Below are 12,503 nucleotides of genomic sequence, written 5' to 3'. Positions count from 1 at the left end.
GAGGTGTACCAGCGAAGCCGATGTTCTGTATCTGAGATGTGTGGGGAAGGACAGAGCGGCTTCCAATACCCCGCTTCATTACTGAAGGCTAACAAAATTTGTCTTGCTTGCCGCCTCCACAGCTATGTATCCTTGCGAGCTAAATCATGCGTCGGACTGTGAACTCCTATAATCTGTAGACGATATATACCGATGTTTTTTTGAATTTGTCATAACCAAGCACGACTTCGATCTGAAGTATTCTCCCCGTAGCTCAGTTGGTTTAGAGCGTCTGACTGTAATATCTGCTGTTATCAGAAGGTCCCTTGTTCGACTCATGGTGGGGAGATCAGACATCTTTTTTTTTGTCCTTTGTGGGCATCTTCGTTGCGAGTTCTGTCACTTAGTGTCATGACGGCCCTGCTTACGTCACTAGCTTGACTCGCAAACCTGGGCTTCAATACGGCACACCTCAGATTGCCAGAACGTGAAGCATCATGTGGCCCAAACGCCCTGGGCCATGCATTCGAAATGGCTTCGAAAGCCCCACGCCGAACTACCGTGCGCGAACTTTTTTGTCCCTCCCTGCCAGCTGAGGTGTGGATCAACGTCTTTCGCTATCACACCGATCTCGCGCACCTCTGGAATGTCGTGCGACGCGTCTCTCCCACCCTCCGCGCATGCGTCGAGCACGCATTCGGCGAGCACTTCCTCAAAGAAATACACATAGACTTCCAGCTCGAGAAGTATAACCTGGGCGGGAAGAGCAAGAGGCCAGAGGTGTCCACGCGACTCGCGCGACGCGGCAAAGGCAAAGATAAGCTCACAGCCTGGTTCAAAGATGAGCGACCAGATCCCGGCTCAGACAAAACATTGGGGAAGAAGGAGCGCGAGCATCACCACAAAGTAACGCGCCGCTGGGAAGAGAACGTCAAGAACTGGAAGGCCGAGATGCCCAACTACACAATCAGCATCGGCGAGCTCGTAAACGACACCGAGCTACCCGACCTCAGCATCGACGTCGCAGCGCGCGAAATCACCTTCAACTGGAAGAACATGCTCCAACTCTTCTTCCGCGAACAAGAACGCCTCCGCATCCTCAAAGACGAATGGCACATCAAAACCGCCAAGAAGATCCAAGCCAACAACGCGCGCCTGAAAAAGGGCGAGAAACTCATGCCCTCCGACTATCCGCCGCCGTGGTCGACCGCCGAAGCCGAGATAAGGAAGGATATCAGACGAGCGAGGTTAAAGGAGCATTATCGCGACGACGAGCAGATGGTGTGGGCTATCGACTCGTTGAAGCATTTTGAACAATACGGGGCAGCGGCTGGTAGTGCTAAGGCGCTTAAGCTTAACCCAGACTTGCCGGGTGCTGGACTGGGTGAGAAGTGGTTCGGTAGTGTGAATCTGGTGCAGGAACTCTATCTCGATGAGTGGAGTTGTATGCATCGGATTGATACCAAGGTTGAACATATTCGGAATGGGACATAAGGGACGGCGATACAATCTCCTTGTGAGGAGCATCGGTATATCTGGTTGGAACAAGCAACAGCTCGAACACCGTCATCTGGGGCAGCCGAAACAGGCGTCACTGTTACGATACGATTGAGGCACTTGCGAGTCCGCAGGATGTCCGGGGTGTTGTGAGATGATGGACCCGATAGTTCTCAATGAATTTGGTCAAATACACGATACTTTCATTGAGAACTATCGCGTCCGTCATGTCATAACACCCTGGAAATCCTGCAGATATCTACAAGTTCACGAATGCATCGGCATGGTATACTCGAAAAAGATGCAATAATACGCTGGCACAACGTTTTCGCGACAGAAAACCTCCCCAAGTCGGGTGTGAACCGGCGAGTCCGTCGACTGTTCACACAGCTACTAGAGATCCATACAATTATGTGTTTCAACTCACAGTAGCCTTCGCAACCCGCTTGACAGGAGTTCTCCATAGAATTGTCCGAAAAGAGAAATAGTTCTTCAGGTAATTTGCTTTGAGGTTCGAGAGATCATAGGCTCAGTATAGTCGCTATGCTATGGTAACAGTACTAACTAAGCCTATGATCTCTCGAACCTCAAAGCAAATGATCGAAAAAACGCTTTTTTAACAATCACATGAGCATTTTGTTAACAGGCAAACGTTTTCATGATCTACGATTACGGTGACATGAGTTTTTCATAACATATTGAAATCGACAAATGCCAGCCATGGCGCTTTGTCGCTGCTCAACAGCGCCCACTACATCAAATCCCAGTAACAATATCGCCACACATTTCAAATATCAACAGCTCAGAGACACCGCCCTAGAAAGCCATCTCAATAACAACCCCCAGCAATCTACACGCCGTCGTCAGCAAACACTCGCACCGCATCCCAAGACAAAGCACATACCAATCCGCCCATTCTACTTCGCCTCAGCATCCGCATGCGCATCCGCGCCAGCACTAGCAACAGAAACAGTAGGAACAACAGTAGCAGTAGCGCTAGCCTTAGCCAGCAACGAAGCCCTGATACTCTCCATAGCCTGTGCGCGCTTACAGAAAGGAGCGCCACAGTTAGGGTCCGGCGCGCCGCCTTCTCCGGCCATGGTGAGGGAGACGAGGGCGCCTAGGGTGATCAGGAAGGTGGTAGCGATGTGCATATTTTTGTTTGTGGGGGTGTGAGGCGTGGGCTGGTTTGGTTGTGAGGTCCGAGGTAGTGGGTATTGGGTAATTGTCTGAGATATTGGTCAGATGGAGGTGATTAAAGGGGGTTGGATGTGTCGGGGTTGTTGGTTGTTCTGCAGGTGTAGAGTGGAGGGAGAAGATGTCAGGAGAGTTTTTGTGCGTATATATATGTATATATATAACGAGTGCGTGACGATGGGAGAGCGGATTTAGCTGCGTCATTGAGTGAGTTGTGGCCTGTGATGCGTACAGCACCCCATCTATTCGAAGTTACAGGCAGTCACAGATGCGATAGAGGTCCGCTACGTGGCAAATTGGAAGCATTTGACCCATGAAGCCAGGAATGTGATGTGCCGTGACGTATAACTTGCTCAGGTCCTTTTGGCTGGGTCTCGCAGTCCACTATAACTCGCTGACATTGCAGTGGAATTCACAGAGGCGTATGACGTGCTTTGATTCGAGTGGACGAGAAGGCATGACGAGTATGGGGGTCGGGCGCTTCGACAGGCTGGTTGAGGTGAGCGTTTGCTGCGAGTACGTAGCCCATCACGTTGATAGACTCGACAGTGAGAGACCGAAAGCTCTGATGATTACTGATGTGGCTATGGCCTACGTCGAATGCGACAAACAAAACGCATGTGATATACTACTCCTGAATAAAGCTCTCCCAATCCATCTCTTTCGGCTCGTCGTCTGAATCCGGCGCGGGAACTCGAGTGCTGCGAGGCTCAACGGACCGCACAGGCTGATCCATTTCTATGTCGGTGCTTACTTCGCTCGATCCTACGCTGGGAGTCGGTTTCTTGTTGTCTTCAATAGACTGCGCCGGCCGTTGCGACTCAGAATCACTGCTATCACTCGAATCATCGCTTGATTCTGAGGTAGGAACTTCCACCCTAGTATCGTCGATGGGGGGTTGAGGCAGACCATGGTCTTGTGCATTGTCATCACTCGTATCATCGTCTTGGGAGCTAGATTCGCTTGGAGACCCAACAGGCTTTGAGCTTTGACCTTGAAGCGCAGCATAAGCGTGGGTACCGCGGGTCTGTAGCTCAACCGTTTGCTGAATGGACGGCTTGCTCTGATGCCTCGGCTTTTGCGTTGGTGCGTCGGTATCATCGTCGGAGCTAGACTCGGCAGTGTCTGAGCTGTGCCCTTGAAGGATGGGTGGCACATCAAGAGTCTTCTGGTTTGCAAAAAAGGCAGTTTCAGGTGGTGGAGTGTCGAACTCCTCCCATTCGGTACGCCAGGGTGTCCAGGAGCGCCAACCGTCGGGAAGTGTTGTAATCTTTTCACCTTCTTCTGGATCATCCTCGTCGCTCTCTTCGCCGATATTGGCTTCTTCAAGTTTGACGGTTGGCTCAAGATCCAGCATATCCCAAAGGGCCTGCTCCTCCCTTCGACTGATCTCTCGATCGAACTCACCCAGGGTTAACTTGCGGGGTCCAGGCTTCTCAGGTACGATGTCAGCAGGTGGATATGTGGGCTGATCCGCAATATCCCTCGACTGAGACGCACTTCGCGAAGGGGGTTCGCTTTCTCCTACAAGTGATTCTTCATCTGAATCTGACAGAGCGAGTTGATCAAAGAGAAGTGGCGTCCCGCTCCGCTTGGCTCTTGCACTGAAATCGGGAGTCTCGTTGCCAGATGTTTCCGCGTCTGTCGTTTGAGGCTCTATCGATGGCTCCGCTGGGGTCATAATTTGCTCGACCTCATCCCAGGGCACCTCTCGTTTGGTATTGTTGCGTCGGTAACGGGACCATTTGCCTTCGTATACTCTCAGCGCACATCGTCGGGCTACCCCCTTCCATCTCTCTTGACCGTTCTGCTGCATCCCCACGATATCGATGGCGGTCAGAACATCCCTTTTCTTTACTAGAGGAATACCGCCTTTCACACGGTGCCTTTGTGATCGAAGACGTGAAGTAGCCTGTATGAGAGCCGTCTGGACGAGTCGCTTGGTGACGGAGAGAACAAGTGTGTGGAAGTCGTTGAAGGCGGTCCGGTATATGCTTGGTTCTCGAGCCAGCTCCGAGGTGTATTCGGACCAATGTGGCCAAGGGGATGGTATCGTAGGCGAGCGGTTCATGAAGACCGTCTTGGAGAGAGTGAGCATGACCTGTGGGTGTAATAGAGTGGCTTCTGGAATATCTTCGAGGATGCCGTGCTTTCTCTTGGGCGCTTTCTTGTCAGATTGGTCGCCTGCCTCTGGTTTGAGAGATTGTTCGGGATATATGCATTCGCCCGTATTTCGTCGAACGCAGTTGGCGCATGGTGTTGCTCGATCGCACTTTTGCTTGAACTTCTTGCATGAAATACATGCTCTGTGATATGTCAGCATGTTGTTGCTTAGTGTTGGTAGGCCTTGCATACCCTACGACGACTCTTCCGCCTCTCCGCGACGGTTCTGGCTCGCTGGCAGGCGGTGATGTGGTCGCTCGGTCACGGCCAGTGTCGTGCGCGCTCTCAATCTTGTCAGCTACAGCAGGCGAGATCAGCCAGTAGTCGCCGAATCTCTCTCGCTCCTGGCTAGCCTCAAAGACGTCCTGCATCCACGCCAGGGCTTCACCCGCAAGATCCAGCTGCTCGTTGCACTCGTCGCCCACGTCGATGGCAGCAGGGACGTCGCGGAGTGTCACCTTGGCATCGCCCTGTCTGGTGGCAGCATCTTGAAGCAATAATAGCAGCTCCTGCGTCTCTGGTATGCTCTTGGTGCCGATCGCTCTTGCTATGCCAGCCACGTCGTCCCTTCCCAATCGCTCAAGAGCCGCGAAGAAGACAGCCTGTTCCTGTGCTGACCAATATGAAGCGCCGATTTGTCTGCTGTAGTACTGGAAGCTTTCGGCATCCGTCTCAAAGCGCGCAGCAGCCCGAGTCACGTCCTCGTTGAAGAGCACGCGGTAGGCGTCGTTGTACTTTCCTTCGAGGTAGTATTTGCGCACGCGGGCAGGATCGATCGACTCTAGACGACGGCGCTTGCGTGGTGTGTGCGACGCAGACGACTGGCGGCGCGATGTTGGTCGTGGAGGCGGTCGCGAACTTTCATCGCTGGAATCTTCTGACGGTTCGGAATGCTTGTAGTCGGATGCGGAACTCATGGCGGATGCGAGAGGGCAGGTGCGACCTCAGTATCGCCGTGGAAGATATGCTGAGTCACGTCATGTGGTTGTGCGCGTATAGCGGCCATGGTGGGCGGTAATGGTCGCAGTGTCCCAAGGTTGGTGAAGAGCGCGGAAACATTTTGGTGGGGCCAGGCCTCGGCGTACCGCGTCTTGTGGCATGGACCTGCGTCATGCATCGTGACTTGGCGACGTCTTCGCTCCCCTTCCATCCTGGCACGCGTCTTGATGTTCCGCTTCGCCCAGTATGCGTTGAGAAACCATACGCGAATGGGCTACCAGCCTGTTCGCGCAACCACGAGATATGCTTCAAGAAGGGCCAAGAGCCCCCAGGCCGTAGTCCCCAATCTGCCGCCAGCTCCTCCGCCTCCCCCGCCGCTGAAGATCCAGCTGCGCGAGTACCAGGAAGACTGCATACAAGCTGTGCTATCCTACCTCGATGCCGGCCACAAACGCCTCGGGGTCTCTCTGGCGACGGGTTCCGGCAAGACTGTCATCTTCACCCACCTCATCGACCGCATAGCCGCCACTGGCGACGCTTCCCAGACGCTCATCCTCGCCCATCGCCGCGAACTCGTTGAACAAGCTGCACGTCACTGCAGCCTTGCATACCCCGATAAACATGTAGACATCGAGATGGGCAACAACCAGGCCTCTGGTGCTGCCGACATCACTGTCGCATCTATACAGAGCATCACATCGGGTGGACGATTGGAAAAGTTTGACCCTTCGCGCTATAAGCTCGTACTGGTGGACGAGGCACATCACATTGTCAGCCAGACATACCTGGACGTCTTGGAGCATTTCGGTCTGAGACATGCGACTGACTGGACCAAGTCAAACGCTCCTGCCCTCGTCGGCGTGTCGGCCACCTTTTCGCGCTTCGACGGAAGGAAGCTGGGAGCTGTCATTGACCACATCGTCTATCATCGGTATGACACCAGCTTTCTCGAGCATAGACCCAAACTGACACGTCTAGTGACTATGTCGATATGATCGATGAGAACTGGCTTTCCGATGTCATCTTTACAACAGTCGAGATCAAGGCCGATTTGACCAAAGTGGGCACTGGCGCTGGTGGCGACTTCCAAACCGGCGCCCTCTCTACAGTCATCAACACTGCTGAGACGAACGAGCTCGTCGTCAAGACCTGGCTAGCAAAGGCAAGGGACCGACACTCAACCCTCATATTCTGCGTCGACCTCAGCCATGTCACCGACTTGACCGCTAGGTTCCGGACGTCCGGCATCGATGCCCAATATGTCACCGGTGACACACCTCCAAAGATCCGCAGCGCGCGTATAGACGCTTTTAGGAATGGCGATTTTCCGGTGCTGCTGAACTGCGGTGTCTTCACTGAGGGGACGGATATTCCAAATATCGACTGCGTGCTGCTAGCTCGCCCCACCAAGTCTCGTAATCTCCTCGTTCAGATGATCGGACGTGGCATGCGGTTACATAAGGACAAGCAGAATTGTCACATCATCGACATGGTTTCGGCACTTAGCACCGGAGTAGTGTCAACGCCTACGTTGTTCGGCCTCGACCCGGGCGAGATCGTCGACCAAGCAGACACTAAAAGCTTGACGAAGCTTAAAGAAAAGAAGCTTTCCGACAAGCAACGCGAAGAGGAAGCTTCCGAGCTTAGGAAGAAAACTGTCGCTAAAAAGTTACCCGGAACCGTCTCCTTCACTGAATACGACTCTGTGCATGATCTGATAGCCGATACTTCCGCCGATCAATACATACGCAATATTAGCCAGAACGTTTGGGTTGCCGTTGGCGACGGAAAATACGTTCTCAGTGGTAATACTGGCAACTACTTAGTAATTGAACCATCCGGAGATGTCGAAGGTCATTTTGTGGCCAAGTACCACTGGAAGTTGCCGGCTGATAAAATCGTCAACAGCCCCTGGGGTAGACCGCGTGTCATCGCCGAAGGTGACTCATTCGACCATGTTGTTCACGCGGCAGACACATATGCGATGGATGCTTTCCAACACTTCTACATCTCAAAGCATCAAGCATGGCGTAAGGGTCGTGCGTCGCAAGCTCAGGTCGACTTTCTAAACAAATTCCGCCCTAAAGAAGATCACTTGAAGCCGGAAGACGTGAGCAAGGGCAAGGCGGGTGATATGATCACCCGCCTCAAACATGGAATGAAAAGTCGATATGACAAAGCGGGCGTGAAAGAAAGGACTGAACAGCGCAAGAAAGCTCGCGCGGAGACCATAGAGCAACGACTCCAAGGACAAGTACGAGTCGGGCCTTTGGAGCAAGGCTCAACACTCAAAGAGAAGCTGCTTGAGTAAGGCATCGCGATCTTTGCATATATCCCGCATGAGGATGTCTTCGCAGACACTATCTAGTGTCGCGGAAATAATGTTGGCTTGCAGCTCCTAGCGATAACCTCGCACTACGCTGAGTCGCTAGCCTCGGCAAGTGCGCAGCCGCGGAGAAATACAAATTCGAGCACGCAGACCTACCAGACCATTCATGGTATCTCCGACGCGTGGTTTCCTGCTCGTTTTGTGACTTATCCCTCATAAGCTGGAAAACAAGCAGGAAACCACGCGTCAGAGATACTATGAGTGGTCTGGTGTACTATGGTTGTTGAGTTGAGAAACACTGAAGCCAAGGCTTCCTTCGGACGCGTGATTTCCAGCTTAGAGCTATAGTTAGAGTGTGCTGTTGCAAGGCTGAGAAGAAAGATTCAATGATTTTAGTTTTTAAATCTTTGAATCTTTCTTCTCAGCCATGCAATAGCACACTCTGACTATAGCTCTAAGCCAGAAAACAAGCAGGAATATGTCGCGTCTATTTCGCATGCGACGAAATATCAACCGAGTCTTTTTCGATACATTCGACTCTGCAGAAGAGTGACAAATGTCATGTCTGCAGACCACTATTTGTTCGCAATAGTCCCAATACCAGAATTGTTACACGCGATTTCGCCCTGTGAGCACTAGGAAGTTTCAAAAATTCGCGCAATATTGGCAACTACCGTGCATCAAACAAGATCAAAGAATGCGCAAGTCTAGCATCTCTAGAGCGACCGATCATCCGCTCAAGTATGGCATCTCCGCTGGATGGATGTTGGATCCACATCAAGAGCCGAGCCCCCACACCAAGTTCAGCCTTCTCGGTCCGGCCAGGAACAGACTTTAGCGGCATCAAGGCCCGCTAACGCCATCGCGTACACATATCACGCGCTATCCCCAATCTGAGCGTTAAAGATAAGCTCGCATATCAGAGCGTATCTGGTATGGTAATTCGAGATGACCGAAGCCTGGCGTTCGATGCTAGCTAGGATGATGACGGAATGCTGGATGCGATTGTTCCCCACAGATCGAAGTCGAGTTTCCGCGGTATTGCTGTGCAGCAGCTGACGTTGACCACACCGTTGACGTATCCAACTAGCTGGTTGAAGTGTGCCACTACGTTTTTAGAACACTCCGGGTTTAACATAGTATCACCAACTCCAAACAACTTCGATTGCCCCGTCTGCCTTTTGTCCGGTCTAGTCTGGTCTGGTATCTCAGCATCGTCATCTTGCCTATACGTCGCTTTGCGCATATCCTTTCCGCTCCATCGGCATAATTTCATGAATATTTCCAAACCTGTTTGATCACAGTGGCCGTCACGTATAGCACAAGCCCTATACCGATCCTACTGAATCTTCCCCAAGTCTCGGTACCCCATCTCCTAGTCACGCATCATGAGCATGGCAACCCAAAACCCGGCGGGAGTGCCCGTCCCTCCTGCCCATGAACATCAGCCACAGCCACATGCCGCGTCGAAATCGATACAATTGCCGCCATCACCACCAGAGACCGTGAACGGAGACGACACCAAGTCTACCACTTCGACATCAGAACCAGACTTTCCGCTTCCACCGCCAGCAAATACTCCACCACAAGTTCTGGACGTTGATAAACCCACCCCGGACGCGCATGTACCAAGAGACCCAAGACTAATCCGGCTAACCGGTGTTCATCCTTTCAACACCGAAGCACCGTTAACAGACCTGTTCAACGAGGGTTTCTTGACTAGCCCAGAGCTGTTCTATGTGCGAAACCATGGCCCAGTGCCTGATGTACAGGATGCAGAGTGTCTTGATTGGGAGTTCTCGGTTGAAGGGTATGTTGCGCTCTTGGAAGATGATGTCTTGATACTAAACTTCCATTAGTCTGGTAGCCAACCCCCTCAAGATCACGTTGCGACAGTTGCTTGAAGAATACGAAAACGTCACATATCCCGTAACTCTGGTCTGCGCCGGTAATAGGCGGAAAGAGCAAAACGTCGTGAGGAAGAGCAAGGGATTTTCTTGGGGCCCAGCCGGTGTTTCAACAGCACTATTCACTGGTGTAGTCATGAAAGACATCATCGAGCGAGCGAAGCCACTACGGAAAGCGAAGTACGTGTGCATGGAAGGTGCTGACAAACTTGTAAGTCGCATTTCGGTGGACAACGTACAATGTCTAACACTATGCATAGCCCAACGGATACTACGGCACATCAGTGAAACTCAACTGGGTCATGGACCCAAACCGGGGCATCATGTTGGCGCACAAGATGAATGGCGAAATGCTGAGGCCCGATCACGGCAAGCCTTTAAGAGCCGTGATACCGGGACAGATCGGTGGCCGAAGCGTGAAGTGGTTGAAGAAGTTGATCGTCACGGCTGAGCCGAGCGACAACTGGTACCACATTTACGACAACCGAGTGCTACCGTATGTGCTATGAACTTGGAAATGGGATCAAGACTAACATTTTACAGTACCACTGTCGACCCAGATGAGGCAGCCAAGAACGCGAAATGGTGGATGGACGATCGCTACGCCATCTATGATCTCTCACCCAATTCAGCTATTGCATGCCCCGCCCACGAAGAGACGCTGGCCTTATCTTCAAGTCCCGAATCGTACAACGTCCGGGGTTACGCCTACAGCGGCGGTGGACGACGCGTGACAAGATGCGAACTATCTCTCGACAAGGGAAAGACATGGCGGCTTGCGAAGATCGATTACGCAGAAGACAAGTACCGGGCCTTTGAAGACCGACAACTATACGGCGCAAGATTGGACATGGACTGGCGCGAAACGAGCTTCTGCTGGTGCTTCTGGAACCTGGAAATTAGCACCACCGAGCTGAAAGAGGCGGATGATATCGTGGTGCGAGTGATGGACGAAGCGATGTGCGTTCAGCCAAGAGACATGTACTGGAGTGTGTTGGGTATGATGAACAACCCGTGGTTCCGGATAGTGATTCACAAGGAAGACGATGTACTCCGATTTGAGCATCCGACGCAACCCGCGTTGATGCCTGGTGGCTGGATGGAGCGCGTCAAGAAGGCCGGTGGGAATCTCACGAACGGATACTGGGGCGAGAAAATTGGAGGTGAAGAGCCAGAACATGCTGCCATCGAGGAGGTGAAAGAGATCAAAATGACGAAAGATGGAGTTGACAAGGTCATCGAGATGGATGAGCTGCGGCAGCACGACAAGGCTGAGAACCCATGGTTCGTGGTCAACAGCGAAGTCTACGACGGCACTGCTTTCCTGGAAGGCCACCCGGGTGGTGCACAGAGCATCATAAGCGCAGCGGCCCAAGATGCCACAGATGAGTTCATGGCGATTCGTGAGTTCCAAATCACCGAAAAAATGGCACAACCCCGGCTAACAATAATCAGACAGCGAAACAGCCAAAGCCATGATGCCAGACTATCACATCGGCACCCTCTCAGAAGCCTCCCGCAAACTCCTCTCAGAACCCGAACACATCCCCGAATCCACCACCCCGCGCCCCATCTTCCTCGACTCCCGCAACTGGCGCAAAACCCTCCTCCACTCCAAGACAAAAGTCTCCTGGGACACACGCATCTTCCGCTTCAAGCTCGACCATCCAGACCAAGCGCTCGGCCTACCCACCGGCCAACACCTCATGATCCGTCTCCGCGATCCCGTCACTCGCGAAGCCATAATCCGGTCCTACACACCCATAAGCCAAACCACGCAAACCGGCTACTGCGACGTCCTCATCAAAGTCTACGCCGACACGCCCCACCGCACCGGCGGCAAAATGACAAAAGCGCTCGACTCCATCCCCACAGGCCACTGGGTTGATTTCAAAGGCCCCATCGGCAAATTCGAGTACCTAGGCCGCGGTCTCTGTGCCGTCAACGGCAAAGAGCGGAAAGTGAAGCGTTTCTTCATGATCTGCGGCGGCAGTGGCATCACGCCCATCTTCCAGGTCTTACGCGCTGTCATGCAGGACAAAGAGGATGCTACGCATTGTACTGTTCTCAACGGCAACCGGCTGGTAGAAGATATACTGTGCAGAGAGGATTTGGATGCTTTTGCCAAGGACAACACGGAGAGGTGTAAGTTGTTGTATACGTTGACCCAAGGGCCGGAGGATTGGGAGGGATTGAGGGGCCGGATTGGCAAGGAGTTGTTAGGGGAGCATTGTGTTAGAGATGGTGAAGGGGAGAGTTTGGTGCTGATTTGTGGACCGGAGGCGCTGGAGAAGGCGGCGCATGAGGCGTTGAATGAGCAGGGTTGGAAGGATGAGGAGTTGATGTTCTTCTGATCTCGGCATTGTTGTTTGAGGAGTTTTGGGGCATTGGAGGGCTTGGGACACATGTATTTTCGGTCTGTTCATTGTATATAAAGTCGCGTTTCTCGAATTGCATGTACTGCATTTGCTTGAAGAGCCAAAGTATGCCAT

At 52.6% G+C, this 12,503-nt stretch overlaps 4 protein-coding genes and 1 non-coding gene across 5 annotated transcripts; 4 read left to right on the top strand and 1 right to left on the bottom strand.

Moving 5' to 3' along the window:
- The first annotated feature begins 242 nt into the window (after nt 1–242).
- J4E84_002730 lies at nt 243–328 on the top strand. Its single transcript has one exon. It is a non-coding gene; the product is annotated as a tRNA-Tyr (tRNA).
- Nucleotides 329–510: 182 nt separating this feature from the next.
- On the top strand, nt 511–1,473 carry J4E84_002729 (uncharacterized protein; the record flags this gene model as incomplete). Its single annotated transcript, XM_049385349.1, has 1 exon — nt 511–1,473. The coding sequence occupies one exon, from the start codon at nt 511–513 to the stop codon at nt 1,471–1,473; it is 963 nt and encodes a 320-aa protein (XP_049247372.1).
- Nucleotides 1,474–3,301: 1,828 nt separating this feature from the next.
- Nucleotides 3,302–5,753, bottom strand: J4E84_002728 (uncharacterized protein; the record flags this gene model as incomplete). The annotated part of the gene is made up of 2 exons (XM_049385348.1): nt 3,302–4,979; nt 5,029–5,753. The coding sequence occupies 2 exons, from the start codon at nt 5,751–5,753 to the stop codon at nt 3,302–3,304; spliced, it is 2,403 nt and encodes an 800-aa protein (XP_049247371.1).
- A 249-nt stretch (nt 5,754–6,002) lies between these two features.
- Nucleotides 6,003–8,086, top strand: J4E84_002727 (uncharacterized protein; the record flags this gene model as incomplete). Its single annotated transcript, XM_049385347.1, has 2 exons — nt 6,003–6,706; nt 6,754–8,086. The coding sequence occupies 2 exons, from the start codon at nt 6,003–6,005 to the stop codon at nt 8,084–8,086; spliced, it is 2,037 nt and encodes a 678-aa protein (XP_049247370.1).
- Nucleotides 8,087–9,492: 1,406 nt separating this feature from the next.
- J4E84_002726 (uncharacterized protein) lies at nt 9,493–12,365 on the top strand (the record flags this gene model as incomplete). Its single annotated transcript, XM_049385346.1, has 5 exons — nt 9,493–9,914; nt 9,964–10,222; nt 10,272–10,507; nt 10,555–11,414; nt 11,467–12,365. 5 exons carry the CDS (start codon nt 9,493–9,495, stop codon nt 12,363–12,365), a joined length of 2,676 nt encoding a protein of 891 aa, XP_049247369.1.
- Nucleotides 12,366–12,503: the final 138 nt, after the last annotated feature.

This window comes from Alternaria hordeiaustralica (assembly GCF_023758085.1).
Source record: "Alternaria hordeiaustralica strain BMP 2776 chromosome Unknown scaffold_3, whole genome shotgun sequence".
NCBI classification, from domain to species: Eukaryota; Fungi; Ascomycota; class Dothideomycetes; order Pleosporales; family Pleosporaceae; genus Alternaria; species Alternaria hordeiaustralica.
Note: the sequence above shows the minus strand (reverse complement) of the source record. Positions and strands in the feature narration are given on the sequence as shown.